Source organism: Otolemur garnettii, unplaced genomic scaffold, assembly GCF_000181295.1.
Source record: "Otolemur garnettii isolate 467f Iridium unplaced genomic scaffold, OtoGar3 scaffold00018, whole genome shotgun sequence".
In the NCBI taxonomy this organism is placed as follows: domain Eukaryota; kingdom Metazoa; phylum Chordata; class Mammalia; order Primates; family Galagidae; genus Otolemur; species Otolemur garnettii.
Window position 1 is genome coordinate 1820318 of NW_003852413.1, and position 18285 is coordinate 1838602.

Genomic DNA, 18285 nt, shown 5'->3' on the forward strand with positions numbered 1-18285 from the left:
CTCAGCCTCCCAAGTAGCTGGGACCACAGGTGCCCGCCACAACGCCTGGCTATTTTTTGGTTGCAGCCATCATTGTTGTTTGGCGGGCCCGGGCTTCAAACCTGCCACCTTAGGTGTATGTGGCTGGCGCCTTAGCCGCTTGAGCCATAGGCGCTGAGCCTGTCAGTGCAGCTTTTGATGTTTTTAAAGCTGGAAAGGCAGGTTACCTCGCTCTGCCACTATTCTATTTTTCCAAAATGTTTTAGCTTCTTTCACCTGTTCAGAGCTTCCCTCAAGGTATGGTTTTTAATGGGCAAAATGTGTTTAACTTTCCTACTGTGTGTTTTCACCTGGGGGCTGGACTGTGTGAATCAGTCTGATTAAAACAGAAGCTTTAATAATAATAATAATAAAACTCTTCTTATACAGGAAAGGTGACCGGGTGGCCCCCTGCTGCTCCTGTGCCTCCAGGCTGTTGTGACCCCTCCTGGAGATTGAGTCCAAGGTCCACCATATGCTCTCAGCCACCCCTAGGCCTACACCCCCAGCATGTCACCAGCTTCTTCCCAGGGTCCTGCCTACCTTCCCCAGTTTTGACCACAGAGCCTGCATGGGGACGCTGTGGGGTAGGGAACCCTGATGGGGACCAAGGTGAAAGGGACAGCCTCAGAAGGAAGCCCCCCCCCCCAGGATACACATAAATGCTGGCAGCCACTCAGAGGGAGCTTGATGGGCAGAACACAGAGACAGTGGGGCCCAGAGGTCCCAGATAGGCAGCCCCTGCCCCTATAGGAAGGTGGCCCAGATGGAGGAAGCCTGCAGGGGGCTGCCTGGGTGCCATCCACTCTCTGGGCGTGCCTGCTGCGAATGAGGAGGAGGGTGGTGAGTGGCAGGAAAGGCCCAGAGCCTCAGAGTCTCATGGTGTCTAATGGCCGAGCCCCTGGAGCCCCTGGAAGGCAGGGCCTAAAGCTCAAGAGGGTCTATGAGCAGAAAGAGTAGAAGCTGCCTTACTCTGTGTGGGTCATCCCGTGGCACCCCCACCCCAGAGCCCCTGAATTTCACACAGTCCTGGTTTCATGGAGAGGTGCTAATTCTCCATGGCCCCTCTCCATGAAAGAATGGGGCCATGCTGAGGAGGGAGACTCTGAAGCCAGGGGGGACGAGGGGGCTGGGATGGATGCAGAGGACACAAAGGGGACACAGAGGGCCCCTCCTAAACGTGGGAGGGGTCAGTGTGGCCCCAGGCAGGCCTGGACCAAGTTGCACAGGAACCTAAGCAGTCTCAGGTGTGGGGGGCCTGCACGCGCAGGTGTGGGAGCATCCTGTAGATGCCACAATAGGCCAGGGGACATGACTCAGGGCCCCAGGCCCACACAGGATTCCCTGCGACGGAGTCCAGAGGCTGAGGTGTCTGCATGGGACTGGGCAGGCTGCTGTTGTATGAGTCACCCTCAATCTCAGCCAGGTCACTCCCCAAATTCTCCCAGTGGCCTTTTTAGGAAGGGCCAGTGCCAGGACTCTGGGGATGTTCTAAAGGTCCCCCATTTGTGCCTTCTGAGCAAATGCATGCTGGACCACGTGAATATTTGCTGCTGGGGGCTGAGGTGCATGGCGTTTGCCTCTCTGGCCCTCTGCCCACCTGCCCAATGTCCTCTGAACTGCGTGGTCTTCAACATGTAAAATGGCTGAGGGTGCCCCTCGTAGGGGGTGAAGGTCACACTGGATGGCGGGTCTGCTCCCTCTCTTTAGGGATACTATGGTCACAACAGAAATGGCCTTTGTCTGGGCCATGCTAGGCCGGGCCTCATAGAGGGCCTGACCACTCAGGGTGAGTGGGGCCTCACAGGTGAAGGCTGGGCTGTCTGGGGCAGGGTGGTAGGGTGAGGGTGGGGTGGGCGGGATTCAAAGCCAGATCACTGGGTAGGGGGCTGTCTTCCCTGCCTTTTTCTCCCCTCTCCCCTCCTGGCCCTTGCCTTCTCCCTCCCCCACCTTGGCACAGCTGACACTCATGGCCTCAGAGCAGGACAGTGGCTGAATAGATATTGATTTTGACACTGGAGCCAGAGGACTCAAGGATTAGCCTGGGCCTGGCTAATCCTACAGGTGTGACCTGGCCCAGGTGACATCAAAGGTGGACTGGACCCAAGCACTCCATCACCTCCAGACAAGCAGCACATCCAGTCACTGGCCCCTCAGGATGGGCTGGTGGCCAGGCGCGAACCACTGGCATCTGCATTTCCCTTTGAGGACTGGCACCTGGCCCAGTGGGGGCCTACCAGGGCTGGGCATATGGGCCCACCTGTCTGGCCAGGCCTGGCCCCAAGGGCTTTGTGTGGCCACTGGTGAAACCACCCAGAGGCGCCATCACACTGGTTTCCTGTGACTGCCCTAACAAATCCTGAAGATTTGGTGGCTTAAAACTGCACAAGCTTGTTATTGTAAGGTCTGGGGTCTGAGGTGTAAACTCACCATCAGCTGCAGTGGAACTGGTGAGGGACCGGCCTCTCATGGAGGCTCCTGGGAAGGACCCTTCCCTGGCCTTCAGTAGCTCCGCAAGGCGCCTCTCTCATGTCTCTTGAGTTGCCCCCATGGCTGGGTTTCCTGTCCTCTGACTGCTGCCCCCTTTTCCAAGGACCCTCATGAGGGCATCAGACTCACCTGACAATCCAGACTAATTGCCCATCACAAGTTCCCTTTGTGAATCATGTCTGCAAAGTCCCTGTCGGATGACATCACAAGCATGTGGGATTAGGAGATAGGCAGTTGTAGGGGCCACTGTTCTGCAGATACCAGGTCCTCTCTTACCAAACCTGGGACAATTTAAGAATCAAACTGGATTCTCAAATTGAATTAATCTTAGTAACATATTACAATTCACTGAACAAAATGGGAGTCCCTAAAAGATAAAAATAGAATGAAAATAAGTGTCCCGAGCGTGTAAATAGGTGGGTGGGCTGAAGGCCCAGTGTGCCCTTATAGCGGAAGAGAGGGAACATAGCAATAGTCACTGTCTGGGGTTCTGCGCTGGCTGACTTGGTGCAAGGGCCAGGCTGGTGAGTGGAGGACTCATGCTTGGGCTGTAAGGATCTGGGTGGGTCCTCTCTTAAGAAGGGGATAGTTCATTGGGGAGCCAAGGTCTGGGCACTCCTGTGCACGTCGCAATTGGAGTATGAATGGCAGGCTGCCGCCAGCACCCTGGCCAAGCTGTTGGTGAGCAGGGCTGAGCACCTTTTCACTGTGCTGGGGAGCTGGGAGCCCCCAGCAGGGTTGTGGAGGCTGGGGTGCTGGCAGGGGCAGCAGGCTGGGGACTGGCTTGACGTGGCCCTTCATGTGAGTGCTTGCTCAGGGCCATGTAAGAGGGACTATAGGATCGGCAGTCACGGCAAGGCCAGGCAGGAGCCAGAGGGTTTGGGGGACTCTAAACACTCTACAGCAGCACTGTAGAGCCCAATGCTGTCAGCCGCCAGTGTTGCAGAGCTGGACGCGGTGTATTTGTTTAAATGAGCTTTTCAGGAGGTTCCAGAAATAACACTACCACATGCAACTTCCACTTTCTGGTGGTGAATTTCTGGGGAGTGAGGTCCCAGCTGACCCTGATCATCCTCTGTGACCCCCAAGCAGACTCCACACGGGCCTAGGCCTCCTTTACCACTAGTAGGGCTGATCCACAGGGGGTGAGCAGGTTTTGGCAGATCCAGGCATGCTAGCTGGGCCACCTTGGGTGGACATGTAACTCTCTCAGCCTTGGTGTTCTTTCCTGAGAAGTGTGGTCGGGATGTCCTGCATAGGCTGCTGTGGAGACCAAACAGGGCACGTGCATGCACTCCTATGTGTGTGCGTGTGGGGCCAGTGCGCATAGGATCTGAGCATGTGCTCCCATGCATGGTGTGTGTGTGTTGTTATAGCAGGTGTCATGGTACTTAGAGCACTGGGCCTGGCACTCAGCACTCTAGTCTGCCAGAGGACCTACAGCCTGGGGCCAGGCAGCAGGACAGAGAAGCCTCTAGAAGTCCAGAGGCAGTGGGTGCCCTTAGCTCAGGATGTCAGGCAGCTGATAGCAGGTGGTGCTGAGGGGCTATGGGAACCCTCCTCTCCGCCTGGGTCCTCCTGTGCCTGAGAGCAGGCTTGCTGGTTTCCTGGACCAAAGCACCTAACATGCATGGGCCTCAGCATCCTCATTTGCAAAATGGGGTGGCGGTAGATCTGAACCAAGGGTCTCTGGGTGAAGCTCCTAACACATGCAGTGGCCCTTGGGGTAGCTGCTGTGGTTTCTGTTTTGGGACAAGAGGGGGCTCTAGTCACAGGTAGGGACTCCAGAAATTGACCTTTTCCATAGATTTGGAAGTTCTAGTGCCCAGCCTCTTTCTGTGCTGCCTCTGGCTCTGGCTGTCCTCTTCAGCCACTAGGCATGGCAGTGGACCAGGCCAGGCATGGACCAGGCATGGCTGTGATGGGGAGGCCCATTCTCTGCCCTGCCCTTACCCAGCTCTGTAGTCCAGGTCTGCTAGAGGTCAGGAGCAGACTGTGGGGGGTGGCCTGGAGGGCATGTGGTCATGGGAAGAGGACCCAGGGTGGCTGAGGACAGGCTTCCGGGGACAGCACCTACCCAGTAGAAGGGCTGTCCAGCCCTGAGGGGCACTAGGGGAAGGACTGTAGAGCCCACTGCCATGTCTGAGGACCAGGAGACCACCTCCAGGCCTCAGGGCCATAGAGGGGCTCGTGCACTTGGCCTGTGTGTCCTACCCGGGAAGGGCCCAGCTGCTTGGGGATCCTTGGCTGTCAGGAGAGCGTAGGTGGAAGTGGCAGGAGGGGAGCGCGTGATGCCAGGCGGCCACAGATGGAGCAGGGAGGGGTGCCATGGCAACAGCACAGTCTCGAGGGTGCCGGCTGCTCAGCCCCTATGAGTCCACACTGTGAGTGGCCTGGGGTGACTACACTATGTGGGGATCACCTGTTCACCCCCCAGAAACCTCACCACTCATGGGCCTGTGGGATCAGGAACATGGCCTGGCCCCTTGGGTGTGGCTGCCTTCACAGGGGTGTTTGCTCGGAAAAGGCTGAGCTGGCATCCCTGCCCAGGTCTTACCCTTCTGTCTGCCCCAACCCTGCCTGCCTCCTGCTCCAGGCTTCCCTGTGTGGGCATGGGGAATGACCTGCAGACCTGAGCGGAAAGCCCAGGCTGCGTGCGCCACACTTGCAGGCTCACGCCACCTCCAGGCAGCCATCCCAGATGCCCAATAGCCCACAGCCCTGGCCGAACTATGATTAGCCGTGCCACCGTCAACAGCCCCTCGCCTCTGCCTTTCTGGCAGTGTAAGGGTGTGCAAGGTGGTGATAGGGTCCTGAGAGGTCAGCTATTGGGAGCTGAGAGGCTGTAGGTACTCAGTGGCCAGAGGCAGGGGTGTGAAAGGACAGGGCAGGCCCAAGGAAGGAGCTGCCAGCTCAGCGTGCCACCTCCTCTGTCCCAGGAATACCCAGGCTGGCCACTGTGCTGTGCTGTGGGCACCAGCCTCACCAAGTGTCACCAAAGTCTCAGCTCTGGATAGGAGCCCTAGTGTGGCAGCCAGGCTCTGGTTGGGTGTTGGGGACAGGTTGTGCTATCAGTTCCCCACCCCCCGGGGATGAGGGAACTTGATGGACCAGGTACTGCAGAAGGGAGGGGGGTCCCCAGGACAGAAGCAGCACCAAAGGCCCCAAGGGTGCATTCAGCAGAGGGATGACTGGAGGTGTAGGGCACATAGAGAGCCTGTTGCCCACAGACACTGTCCCATGTTTGCAAGGAAGGCTGGGAAAGCTGTGTCTCAAGGCCCTGCCCCCAGCTGCCTGGAGCCCAGCCCGTGGCTGGGGGACAGCAGCCAGTTCAGTCTCCCCTGCTTGGCAGGGTCTATGGCCCCTTCCTGGCCCTAAAGGTAAAGGTAAAGGTAGGGTGACTGGAATCTCGGAGAGACATGGGAGACCCCTTGCCGCCTTCGACCTCTTAAGAGAGGTGCCCATGAACCCTAGAATCAGCAGCTGGGCAGGGAGTGGCTGCTTTGTCTACCCCACATCCCCTGCCGAGGCCAGAGTGGTACCCAGTGGGTGGCTGGACTTGGGATTATAGACTCTGGTCACCACGGCTATATTTGTTTATCCACCTGCCCTGGTCTCTTGGAGCAAGGAGCTGGGTGAGGTCCGGCCCAGGGGAGGCCAGGGGCCTGGCTGGCCCCTGTGTGGGCCACTGAGGCAACCCCCAACTAAGCTGCCTTCCCTGCAGACGGTGCCCCACTCAGTGAGCTGTCTTGGTCATCCTCCCTTGCCGTGGTGGCTGTGTCCTTCTCGGGGCTCTTCACCGTCATCGTCCTCATGCTGGCCTGCCTGTGCTGTAAGAAGGGTGGCATCGGGTTCAAGGTGAGGACTGGCGTCTGTGGGGCTGCCCCTGGGACCCTGGGGCTGTGGCCCTCTTGGGTTCACATGGCCCTGAGCTTTCCTCCCTCCCTCTTGGACCACCAATTTGGCCACTGGGTGCCTAAAGCCACCTGTACTCCGGCCACCACCTTTACATCTTTGAGTGCCCTCTGTGGGGGTGTGTGACCTGATACCATCCTGTCCTGGTTCGGCCCCTGGGTGTTTGGGCAGGCTGAGGGTGGCCACTCATGGGCTCCTGCACTGGTGCTGGAGGGGCTCGCTTCCCTGAAGGGGCTCATTTACCCAGAGGCTCAACTCTTACTGGGGAGCTGCCTGTGGGGCGTTCTGGTCCTTGCCCAGCTGAGGCAGCAAAAGGAAACCAAAGCCACCCAGACACATGTCCCAGCACCGAGACCTTCCCAGCACTGGAGGTGGGAGGCTGCCATGTGGGGCAGGCGAGTGACAATGGCCCACAGAGATACCCTGGGGCTGAATTCTGCAGCTGATGCCTCCCTTCCCAAGGACAGTGTCCAAATGCCATCCCCTGCCCTGGAAGCCCCCGTGGCCACCGCACATGTCCAGCTGCAGCTCCAGGCAGGGAGGACCAGGCAGAGTCTGGGCTAAAAAGCCCAGCCAGAGGCACTGCCCCAGAGCCAATAGGGGCTACATCCTTGCTGATAAGCAGATGCAGCTGGCTAGGACCCTGAGTCACTTACCTGCCCTGAGGGCCAGCCTCACCCCTGGGCTAGAGGTCAGATTCCTACTCTGGGGGAGGCTAAGGTACCCTGTCTGTATTTGGGGGACACCTTCACATTAAGTGACACACGCTCTAGCCAATGTCACCCCTATTTCAGGAAGACAGCCTCAGAGTCCCAGGAGGGACCAAGGGAACAGGTGAGGACAATGACATGGCCCTTGCCAGAACCCTCTTGAGGGGGCTCAGACCCCATTAATGGGGGGTAGCTGTAAGCCTGAGGGTCCCCCCACTCCCTGGGTTCCTGTCCCTCTGACCTGCTGGCATCCAGAGTTGGGCCGGCAATGCTGGTGTCTGCCTGGACGCTCCTGAGGCCAGAGCTACGAGGTGGGGGGCTGCAGCTTGTGGGGGGGGACCCCAGGAGGTACTTGCAGGACCTTTGTGTGTGTCACCCCCTCTGGGCCCACAATCCCTCCCCTGCAGCCTCCTCTCCTCCTTGGGAACATGGTGCCGGAACATTCCAGCAGCAGCATGCCTCTGTGCAGGGCCTGCCTCTATGGTGGGCTCCTCCTGAGCCCTGGGGCTCACGCCAGGCAGGGCCATAATGCTCACTGTGAGCTCCATGATGGCTCTCCGTGCTGGCAGCCCTGGGCCCCAGGCATCAGGTAGAGCCCCCGTGAGAGTCGAGGAATGGCATTAGAGGGCATGCGGGGTCCTGGGGAGGGGGAAACCAGCCCCCTTCCCCCATCCTCTCAGTGGGCAGGCCAGGACTGAGATACTGACAGCCTGCAACCCTGCTTTGCGGTGAGAAAACCAAGGCTCAGAGAAAGGAGGTTCCCTAGGGTCACACAGCCATGTGAGAGCCCAGGCCGGCTCCCTCCCAGGCCAGCCATCTGTGCACAGGAGCATGGCCCCAAGTGGGTGGCCCGAGCCTCCCTGAGCCTCACAGGGCAGTGAGGATTGTGAAGGGATGGAGAGGCTGTGCCAGCTGCCCAGGGATGGTGTTTTAAATCAGGCCCAGGACTTCAGGGACTTTGCCTCTGGGCTCAGGAATGTGCTTTGGACTTGGCCTGGGCGTCCTCCCCAGACAGGTGTGGTTGCTACATTTCAAAATAGCAGCCAAGCCAGGAACGGCTCAGCCCAGGGCTGTCCGGAGCCAGGCTCTTAAGGAGCTTGGGGAGTGCCCAGGAGGTGGTGAGGCCACCTGGGGACAAAAGTCCAAGGGCCACCTGTGGGCAAATAGCTGTGGGGTAAAGGTGCTGCCTGGGGGTGCAGATGGCTGTGTGCTCACTGCCCAGGGATGTCCAGGAACGCGCCTTGTCCTGGCAGGAGTGGGGGCACTTACTTGTTTCTCCCAGCAGACTCTGGGGTGGGCGTGATGGAACCCCATCCCCAAAGCTGCCCTGTGGCAGGGCAGGCCTGTGGGCAGGGCCCAGGGTGAGGGGCTGTTGGGGGGTGTGGGGCTGGTTCTGGAGGAGGCTGTGGTGCTGCTGTCTTGCAGCCCCTTCTTGTTCTGCCTTTGGTCCTTCCTGGGACAGCAGTCCAGGGCGGGGCCTAGAGCCCAGCCTGCGGGAGCCACTCACGCCTGTGGCCTGGCCCGCAGGAGTTTGAGAACACCGAGGGGGATGAGTATGCAGCCGACTTCTCGGCACAGGGCTCCCCAGCCGTGGCAGCGCAGAACGGGCCGGACGTCTATGTCCTGCCACTCACCGAGGTCTCCCTGCCCATGGCCAAGCAGCCAGGGCGCTCAGGTGAGTGTGCTAGGTGGGGGCAAGTGCTGGGTGATGATGGTCTTTGGGGGTGAGCAGGGTGGGCAGAGCCCAGGATGAGCGTCACAGGCTGGGGAAGGGGGTGCTGGGGGGCCCAGGGTGTATGGCCCCTTCCAAGCCTGGGATTGGCTGTCTGCAGGCTGGGACCACCCTCCATCCTGCATTGCAGGGTTGCCAAGCAGGCTACAGGCGGCTGGTCACCGGTCCTGGGCTTAGTCACCCACGCGCTGGGGTAGAGGCTCTTTTGCAGTCCCCAGATGCTTGACCCCCAACTCCTGCCCCCTTGGCGCCACCAGGACTGTGGAGACATGGCCTCCATTGTGCCCGGCTAGAGAGGAGGGACACTGTAGGCCCCCCGTGGGTGTCTGTGAATTGGCCTTTCACTCAGACCTAGGGGGGTGGGCAGCTTGGTGGCGCAGGCGCAGTCAGAGGCCTGCTGTTGCCTCCGTGACCCATGGTGCTGCCTCTGCCATGTAAGCACTCGCACCCATCCTGGGGTCGGTGCCGTATCTTGGCTGACCATTCACACAGGGCAGATGTGGGGCCCATGCTTAAGAGGGTAGGGCACATGACTGAGCTTCAGGGGTCCTCTTCCTACTCAGTCTTAGAGCCTGGGTGATGGGCGCGGGTCCCTGGGACTCATGCCAGTTCCATGAAAGCATCTGGCCAAGGACTACCCCTCCTCATTGTTCACCCCCAGCCTCTGGGGCAGGGGAGGGAACACTGAGGGAGAGGAGTTAGGCCAGAGAGCAGAGCCCCTGCTGGCCTTGTGGGGGCTCTGCTTGCAACCAGGCCTTGGGACCACAGCTGTTTCTGTGACAACGAGTAGGCCACCCCACCTGCCCTGAGAGCCCAGCTTTTGCTGTGGCTGGGAACCTTTGGGGGCTGCAGCTCTCCACAGCACCTCACAGACCCTCTACTGCAAAGGGCCCTCAGCCACCCTGGACCATCCCTGAGGACAAGTTTGCAGGGACCCAGAAGAGGGCAATGGCAGCTTTTCTCCATTTCTGCATCTCTGGGTGCAGTTTTCTGCGGTGGGGGAGAGCACCTCCTTCCAGGGAGGGCATCCCCTAGACATCCAGGCTCCAAGTCTGCACAGGAGTCCCACCCCTTGAGAGTGCAGAGGGTGAGCGCAGCCAGAGCTGCCGTGCCCCCTCCAGTGCTGGGGGGGGCGCCTCTTGTCTCAGCACATTCCTGTCCCATTACTGTCCTCCTGTCCACAATCAGGACCCTGAACCTGCTCAGGACAGTGAAGGCTAGAGAGGGGTACCTAGACACAGCCCAGTGGGACTCCCCTAAATCCTGTTAAGCATCAGGTCAATATTCTCTGGGTCTCTGGACCCTAGTAGGAGCCCCTTCCCCACTGACACTCCTGGCAGCTAGCCGCAGCTCACCCCTCCTTGGGCCTCGAGCAGTTGGTGTGGGAGCAGAATTCAGGGAATCCCTTGGGCTGGGCAGGGTATGCGTGGGCTAGGCCAGCCCTGGCCCCTTCCTCCCATCCTCACTGACCCCATCTCTCGCTGACCTCAGCCAGCCAGCCTGCAGGAGAAAGGGCCCAGTGTGCTCCGTGCAGGGCTGTGCCAAGCAGCCCCCAACAAAGGCGCCTTTGGTGCACCCAGTGCAGGGATGCCAGCCTGTGGCAGGGCAGGGATGGGCTGCCTCAGTGCCCTCCCTGAGATGCAGCACCAGCCTCCTATCCCAGCCATACTGCCTGCCCGATGTGGCCTGTGTGGCAAGTCCAGCTCCAGGCCCTGCTGTATCTGGCCGGGCTTGTCTCTGTGGCTTCAGGCACCCCCTTCCACAGACACCCAGAAAGATGCCTGGATGTGGCTTACAGAGCCCCAGCTTTCCTGGGCAGCAGCCGCCCCTGATGGAAGCCCTTTGGTGGTCTAGCCTGCACCCAACAGATGGCACTGGGGCATTTGGGGCGACTCCACAGGACAGGCAGCCCTTGAGGGGCTGGGTAGGGAGGTGGGGAGGCTGGGGCGGGATACCTGAGCCTCCGCCCTGCCACAGTGCAGCTTCTCAAGTCCACGGATCTGGGTCGGCACAGCCTCCTGTACCTGAAGGAGATTGGGCATGGCTGGTTTGGGAAGGTGAGTGTGTCTGAGGAGGGTGGGCTGGGTGCACACCTGCTTCCCTGGGTGCTGTCCTGGCTGGGGGGGGGGGCGCCTCTCCAGGTCCTGCAGGCTCCTCCCCAGGAGTCCTCAGGGTCTGCTGCAGCCCTTCCCTACAGTCCATGTGTCAGATACTCAGAGGTGCCTGGGGAGGGGCAGTCCTGGCTTCTGCCCAAATCCCCAGCCTGGATGGGACAACTGGGTCCCTCTTCCTCACTGCAGAAGCCCGGAGAGAGTGGGCACAGCAGGGGCCTTGGGGAAGATTGGCACGAATGACTCGGCATACCGCAGCTGGAGGGGTCACTGGGCGGGTCCACCCCGTGCTGCAGATGTGTAAACTGAGGCACAGAAAGAGAAGTGGCCTGTTTTGGGGGTGGGGGGTGACGCCTCTCCCACAGGTGTTCCTGGGGGAGGTGACTGCGGGCGTCAGCAGCACCCAGGTGGTGGTGAAGGAGCTGAAAGCCAGTGCCAGCGTGCAAGAGCAGGTGCAGTTCCTGGAGGAGGCCCAGCCCCACAGGTGGGCACCACCAGGGGCATGAGGGGTGCCGGGGACTTGGGTCCTGTGACAGAGCCCGCGGCCACCAACCCCTCTTGTGGGTTCCCGCAGGGCCCTGCAGCACAGCAACCTGCTCCAGTGCCTGGCCCAGTGTGCTGAGGTGACGCCCTACCTGCTGGTGATGGAGCTCTGCCCCTTGGTGAGTCGCTGCCTGGTAAGGGATGTGAGCTGGGCCCCCCTTGCCCTGCTAGCACGTGGTGCCATCCACTGTGGGCCTCACACCCTATAAATTGGGACCCCAGGGACCCTGCTCTAACTCTAGAGTAGACCTACATGGAGAGTGTGATCTAGCATCACAGGGGTCTGGGGGTCTGGCAGCTGCTTTTCAACCTGCCTGTGTCCCTTGAGGTCCAGCACGTGGTGTCCCAGAAGCCCTAGGGTTAGCCCCCCACCTCAACTTGTTCTTAAAGCCGGTCAACATGGGCAGATGGTGCTGGCTCCCCTGGGCAGCTGCCAGGCACCTAGCTCAGCCCCACCCATCCCCAGCCCAGGAAGGGAGGTGACAGGGAGGTGGGCGGGTGGAGGCCCCCAGGGCCAGGCAGCAGTGTGTACTGGTGCCCCCTCCCCAGCTGGCTGGTGATCTGCTGCGCTCCTGTTGGCAGGGGGACCTCAAGGGTTACTTGCGGAGCTGCCGGGTGACAGAGTCCATGGCACCCGACCCCCTGACCCTGCAGCGCATGGCCTGCGAGGTGGCCTGTGGTGTCCTGCACCTGCACCGCCACAACTACGTGCACAGGTGAGGGCAGCTGTGCCCGCTGGGCCGCCCTTGGGCCAGGTCCCTGCTCTGTCATGTCCTTGGGCAGGTTTACACTGGGCCTCAGCCCTCCCCTGAAGAAGGGGCATTTGGGTGACGTATCCCTGGTGGGGTGCTGTGAGGATTAACCGGCTCAGCATCAAATAGCCATCTGCAAAGGAACTACTAAGTTTTTTAAAAATCAAGAACATAGAGGTTTGATGTCTGCTTTGTAGGAGGCTTGAAGAAACCTGTACTGTCCAACTGGCCCATCCTCTGTCCCTGAGGCAGTCAGCCACCACCCAGAGGCCCCACACCAGCCCCACACCCTGTCTCCCTCAGGCAGCAGTGGGTGGGAGGGCTCTTAGCACTGTCCTGCTCTGGTAGTCAGAAAGACCAGCCAGGATACCTAACCCTGGGGAGCCTGGGGGGACATGCTGGAAGAAATGGTGATGGACAAGTGGCCCCGCCCAGCCCGCATGCCGCACGGCTGTCCTCCCCAACAATATCCTGGTGCTGAGTGGTGACTCAGGCGACTCCAGCATCAGTGATTTTGTTGAAGAGGGCAGCTGCCAGCCTCCCGACCTGCCCAGAGCACACAGCCCACCCCAAGTCCTCAGCGCAGCAGCAGTATGGCGGGTGTGGGTTGACCTATATTTGCTCCACTGCCTTGAACACCTGAGTGACCACCAGCCAGGCAGGGGTAAAGCTGGCAGCTAGGGCCAGCCACCAGGTTAGAGGTGACCCAGATACCCCACAGATGCCTGAGGGTAGCCCAGGGTCAGCCTCAGCTCTGGCCCTGCAGGGGCAGGAATGGGCCAGGCCCTAGACCACAGCCCCTGGTAGCTCGCAAGGACACCACCACTGAACTAAGGGGGAAGGTGTCGTGGGGCACATACAGAGCCAGGGCTCTGGCTTGCACATATGCCTGTGAAAAGCAGGGAAGCAGACTGGCACCAGTGAAGGGCAAGAGGTGTGGGGGGTCCAGGGCTGGCCGGCAGTGCCTTCTAGGGCTCCCAGGTGGGCTCCAGCCCTCTCTGCCCTTTTTTCCTCATCTGCACTATAATGCCACAGGCCCATCTGCACAGCCTGTGCAAAGTGCCCCGTGCTGGGCATGGGGGTGGGCCCCTGGCAGCAGCAATGGGGAAGGGCAGTGACAGCCTCTCAGTTCCCCCTCCTGTCTGCCCACCGGGCTGAGCCCAGGATGCTCTGGGCAACCAGCCATCCAGTTGTTGGCAAAGGACCCTCTGTGGTGGACGCTCCAGCCTGGCCCACCCAGCTGACCATGCCCCTGCTCTGCAGCGACCTGGCCCTGCGGAACTGCCTGCTTACAGCCGACCTCACGGTGAAGATCGGCGACTATGGCTTATCCCACTGCAAATACAGAGTGAGTTGGGTGGGACCAGATGGGAGAGGGCAGGGCACAGGGTTGGGGCCAGCTCCCTGTCAGGGATGACCCTGTCCTCCCCCCGGGTGCCCACAGGAAGACTACTTTGTGACCACTGACCAGCTATGGGTACCACTGCGCTGGATTGCGCCCGAGCTGGTAGACGAGGTGCACAGCAATCTGCTTGTGGTGGACCAGACCAAGGCCAGCAATGTGTGGTGAGGGCAACTTCCCCAGTGGCCACCCTCCCACTAGTGCCAAGCCATGGCTGCTCATGGAGTTGTGGGGGGCTGCTGCTGCCTGTGGGCTGGGTTGTTGGGGTAGTAGAGCCTGTGAGAATCCCACACCAGTGTGGGTGCCTGGGCACCCAGTGCCAGCTGGGCTCAGAAGCCCAGTGCCAGCAAGAGTAACCTCCTGGGGTGGGGCCCTTTACTTGCCTCTGTTCCCACAGAGAGGTTTGGGGTGGGGTTGGGTTGACACTGGGGGTTGAGTTTAGACTATATTTGGTACAGGGGATCCCCAAGACTGCAGGCTGGAAGCTCTTAGACCTGGAGCTCCTGCTGAGCCAGGTCTGCAGGCTCCACAGAGTCAGGGGACCCTGGAATGGAGGGTACAGGCTTCATAGTCTGTGGGGGTGTCTCCCACCATAGGGTACCTGTTCCTGACCTTGCAGGGTCTATCCTGCCCCCTTCCCATCCAGGCCTCAACTGGCTGCCCCTCTGTTCCTGTTGAGGCCTCAGAACCTGGTCCATGGGGCCCTTCTTGAGCTCTCAGGGCCTCCCCTAAGTTGGTTAACCTGTGACCTGCCCCATCTTGGACACTTCTCCCTTCTTCTACCCTTGCCTTGCCACCAAGCTGCCCTTCCCAGCCTGGCTACCCCAATGCATGCTGGCTGGGGTCACCAGTCACAAGGCTCTGGCCAAGGGCACCACAACTGCTTCCTCTATTGCCAAATTGGCTCTGTTCCTCACTCCCCAGTCTGAGACAGCCTGTGGTCTAAAGAAGCTGGGTGTAGCTCCTGGTCATTGGAAGGACTCCCTAGTTAACTCCTACAGTGCTGAATGCTCTGGGCACCCCTGGCCTGGTCCCCACCCCTTAGCTTTCTGTCCTCAGGGTCTAGTCCTGCCCTAGGCTCTGCCCTCGGCTCTGCCCCCGTCTGGCTCCCTCTCCTGGCAGTGTCTGGTCTTCTATGTACCAAATGAATGGACAGTGCACTGGGCTCCATGCAAGGCTGGGCAGCCTTTTGTTACATTTGCTAGGCTCCTGGTGCCAGGCTTGGGCCTGGGCATGGTGGTGTGTTGTCTCTTTACTAGAGGGATGTGCTGTCCTTGGGGAGGGGCAGCTGGTGCGGCACTGAACTCTGGTCCTAGAGGTACAAGAGGCTGTGGCATCCTCTGTGGCCTGTGCCATAGCCCACCATGCTTGCCCTGTTTCATGGCTGTTACCTTGCAGGTCCCTGGGTGTGACCATCTGGGAGCTCTTTGAGCTGGGTGCGCAGCCCTACCCTCACCACTCAGACCGGCAGGTGCTGGCCTATGCTATCCGCGAGCAGCAGCTTAAGTTGCCCAAGCCCCAGCTGCAGCTGACCCTGTCAGATCGCTGGTGAGGCCCCACCATACCTCTGGCCTGCCTGGGCCAGGGAGGCTGGGATGGGGGTGTGTGGAGTTCCCAAGGCAGAGGTGGCTCAACCTGACTGCCTGGGGATCTGGCCTCCCTGGCCTGACTTTTACCTGTGGCCTCTGTGCCCTTATAAGCAGGGAGGGGTGACCTGCAGGATGTGCAGCCCACTGCCCACCCAATGCTTGTGTTGAGAGATTTGGGGAGTCACTGAATAAAGTGGGTGGGGCCCTCAGGGCAATTAGAGTGTAGGGGAGCCCTACCCCTTGCCACTGAAGCACCCTTCTCAGCCTGGCCACCCCTCTTTATGCTGGATGGGGTCCCTAGTCACAAGGTCTGGGGACCTTGACTGGTCCCTCTGTTACCAATGTTGCTTCTCCCCCATTGGGTTTCCTGGCCTGCACCACCCATGGGCGCCTCCCTGCAGGTATGAGGTGATGCAGTTCTGCTGGCTGCAGCCTGAGCAGCGGCCCACAGCTGAAGAGGTGCACCTGCTGCTGTCCTACCTGTGCGCCAAGGGCGCCACCGAGGCCGAGGAGGAGTTTGAACAGCGCTGGCGCTCGCTGCGGCCGGGCGGGGGCGGTGTGGGCCCCGGTTCAGTGGCCGGTGGTCCTGCAGTGGGCGGCGCGGCCGACATCGCGGCCACCTCGTCCTTCCCGCTGCTGGAGCAGTTCGCGGGCGATGGCTTCCACGCGGACGGTGACGACGTGCTGACGGTGACTGAGACAAGCCGTGGCCTGAACTTCGAGTACAAGTGGGAGGCGGGCTGTGGCGCCGAGGTCTTTCCGCCGCCGGGAGATGCGCTCAGCCCTGGCCGCGTCGCTCGCTTGCAGGAGCTGTGCGCGCCGGTTTGTGCGCCCCCCGGCGTGGTGCCCGTGCTCAGCGCGCACAGCCCGTCGTTGGGTAGCGAGTACTTCATCCGCCTAGAGGAGGCTGCGTCCGCCGCTGGCCACGACCCCGACTGTGCCGGCTGTGCCCCCGGCCCCCGCGCCGTTGAGCAGGATGACAACTCCGATGGCAGCGTCAATGAATCTCTGGCAACAGAGCCCCTGTTGGGCCACGCGCAGCCCGACGACAGCCCCTGGGGCGCCTGTGACCACCACCTGCGCAGGGACCTCGCCCGAGACTCACTCTGCCCTTCCCGCAAGCTCTCGCCCTCACAGGGGGCCCCAATGCCAGCAGAGCATGGAGTCCAGAGCACAGACTGGGGCTTGGCCGCCTTCTGCCCTCCCTTCTTCGAGGACCCACTGGACACATCCCCCTCCCGGTGCTCTGTGGGCGGGTCATCAGACGTTGAGGAGGAGCTGGGAGAGGCTGGAGCCCGAAGGGCTGCCCAGCAGAGACATTGGAGCTCCAACGTATCAGCCAACAACAATAGTGGCAGCCGTGATCCCGAGTCCTGGGACCTGGGCTACGGGGGCAGCTACACTGATGACTGCTCCAGCCCAAATCAGACCCCATGGGCCTCACCTGAGCAGGACCACCCTGTAGCCCAGGAGGGCCCCAGAGAGCCTCTGCTTGGGCTGCAGAAAGCCTCCCCTGGCCAGGGGCCAGGCCACTGTCTTGATCTCCCCTATCTGTGCCCTACCCAAGGCCCTGTTGTCTCCCTGGTCACACCCACCTGGATAGGGGCAGTCGTTAGTGGGGGCAAGCCCCAGGCAGAGCCCAAGCTTGCCCAGGAGGCTGAGAGCTCTGCTGGACCCCAGCTACCCCTTCCCTCCCTTCCTTCCCCTTCCCAGGAGGTAGCCCCGCTCCCCTCAGAGGCGGCTGGTGCCCCTGATGTCCTGCCTGACATGCCCAGTGAACCTGCTCAGGGTGCTGACAATGGCATCAGCTGCTGCCCTGAGGTGGAGACACCCAGTAGTGAGGACGAGGACACAACTGAGGCCACTTCGGGTGTCTTTACTGACTTATCCGGTGATCCACAGGCTGAGAAGCTAGATGTGGTGCCTGCCTTCCGCTCTCTGCAGAAGCAGGCTGGGACACCTGACTCCCTGGACTCACTGGACATCCCTTCCTCAGCCAGTGATGGTGTCTGTGAGGTCTCCAGCCCATCAGCCACTGACAACCCTGGTGGGCAGCCCCGAGCCCTGGACAGTGGCTATGACACAGAGAACTATGAGTCCCCTGAGTTTGTGCTCAAAGAGTCTCACGAGTGTGAGCCTGAGGCCTTCGGGGAGCCAGCCTTGGAAGGGGAAAGCCCTGGGCCTGGGACTCGGCTCTCTCCCTCCCTTGCAGGCCTCAGTGAGAAGAACCCCTACCGGGACTCAGCCTACTTCTCTGACCTGGACGCTGAGTCTGAACCCCCTTTGGCCCACAAGGAGAAGTGCAGGAGAGTCCTGGTCCCTGGGCCAGAGGCAGGCGTAAAGAGCCCACAGAGCCCTGGGCAACAGTCTGTGCAGGCTTCTCCTGGGCCTGAGATGCCCAGGGAGGCACAAGGCGCTGACCCCAGGGAGGTGCTGCCACCATTGCTGCCACTCGATGGGTCTTCCCCAGAGCCAAGTGCTGGCCCCGGGCCAGAGCCTCTTGAGTCCAAAGGCCCAGCCAAGGGGCCACCTGTGCCCAGCCCCAGCCATTCCAAGCTTTTCCTGCTCACCCCAGTTCTGCCAAGCTCAGAGAGCAACAGCTCCAAGCTCCAGGGGGCCCCTGGGTTACTGTCAGGGCCAGCCCAGCAGGAGCGGACAGGGGGCCTGCCTGCCCCTCGAACCCCGCTCTGCCTGGCTCTGCCTGGCCTCCCTGCAGCCTTGGAGGGCCGGCCAGAGGAGGAAGAGGAGGACAGTGAGGACAGCGATGAGTCAGACGAAGAGCTCCGCTGCTACAGCGTCCAGGAGCCCAGTGAGGAGAGCGAGGAGGAGGCTCTGGCGGTGCCTGTGGTGGTGGCCGAGAGCCAGAGCGCGCGCAACCTACGCGGCCTGCTCAAGATGCCCAGCCTGCTGTCTGAGGCCTTCTGTGAGGACCTGGAGCGCAAGAAGAAGGCAGTGTCCTTCTTCGATGATGTCACCGTCTACCTCTTCGACCAGGTGGGCAACGGCAGCTCCAGGGTCTAAGC

At 60.9% G+C, this 18285-nt stretch overlaps 1 protein-coding gene across 1 annotated transcript in view; it reads left to right on the forward strand.

The window, feature by feature from the left end:
* The window catches only part of AATK (apoptosis associated tyrosine kinase), a 30346-nt gene that overhangs the window by 10522 nt on the left and 1539 nt on the right, over positions 1 to 18285 (forward strand). Inside the window, exons 2-11 of the mRNA XM_012803119.2 lie at positions 6233 to 6366; positions 8661 to 8808; positions 10843 to 10922; positions 11342 to 11460; positions 11551 to 11638; positions 12102 to 12235; positions 13535 to 13619; positions 13716 to 13837; positions 15072 to 15221; positions 15664 to 18256. Of these exons, the coding sequence (XP_012658573.2) occupies positions 6322 to 6366; positions 8661 to 8808; positions 10843 to 10922; positions 11342 to 11460; positions 11551 to 11638; positions 12102 to 12235; positions 13535 to 13619; positions 13716 to 13837; positions 15072 to 15221; positions 15664 to 18256 (3564 nt within the window). The 5' untranslated portion in view covers positions 6233 to 6321. The remainder of the gene's footprint in view (positions 1 to 6232; positions 6367 to 8660; positions 8809 to 10842; positions 10923 to 11341; positions 11461 to 11550; positions 11639 to 12101; positions 12236 to 13534; positions 13620 to 13715; positions 13838 to 15071; positions 15222 to 15663; positions 18257 to 18285) is intronic.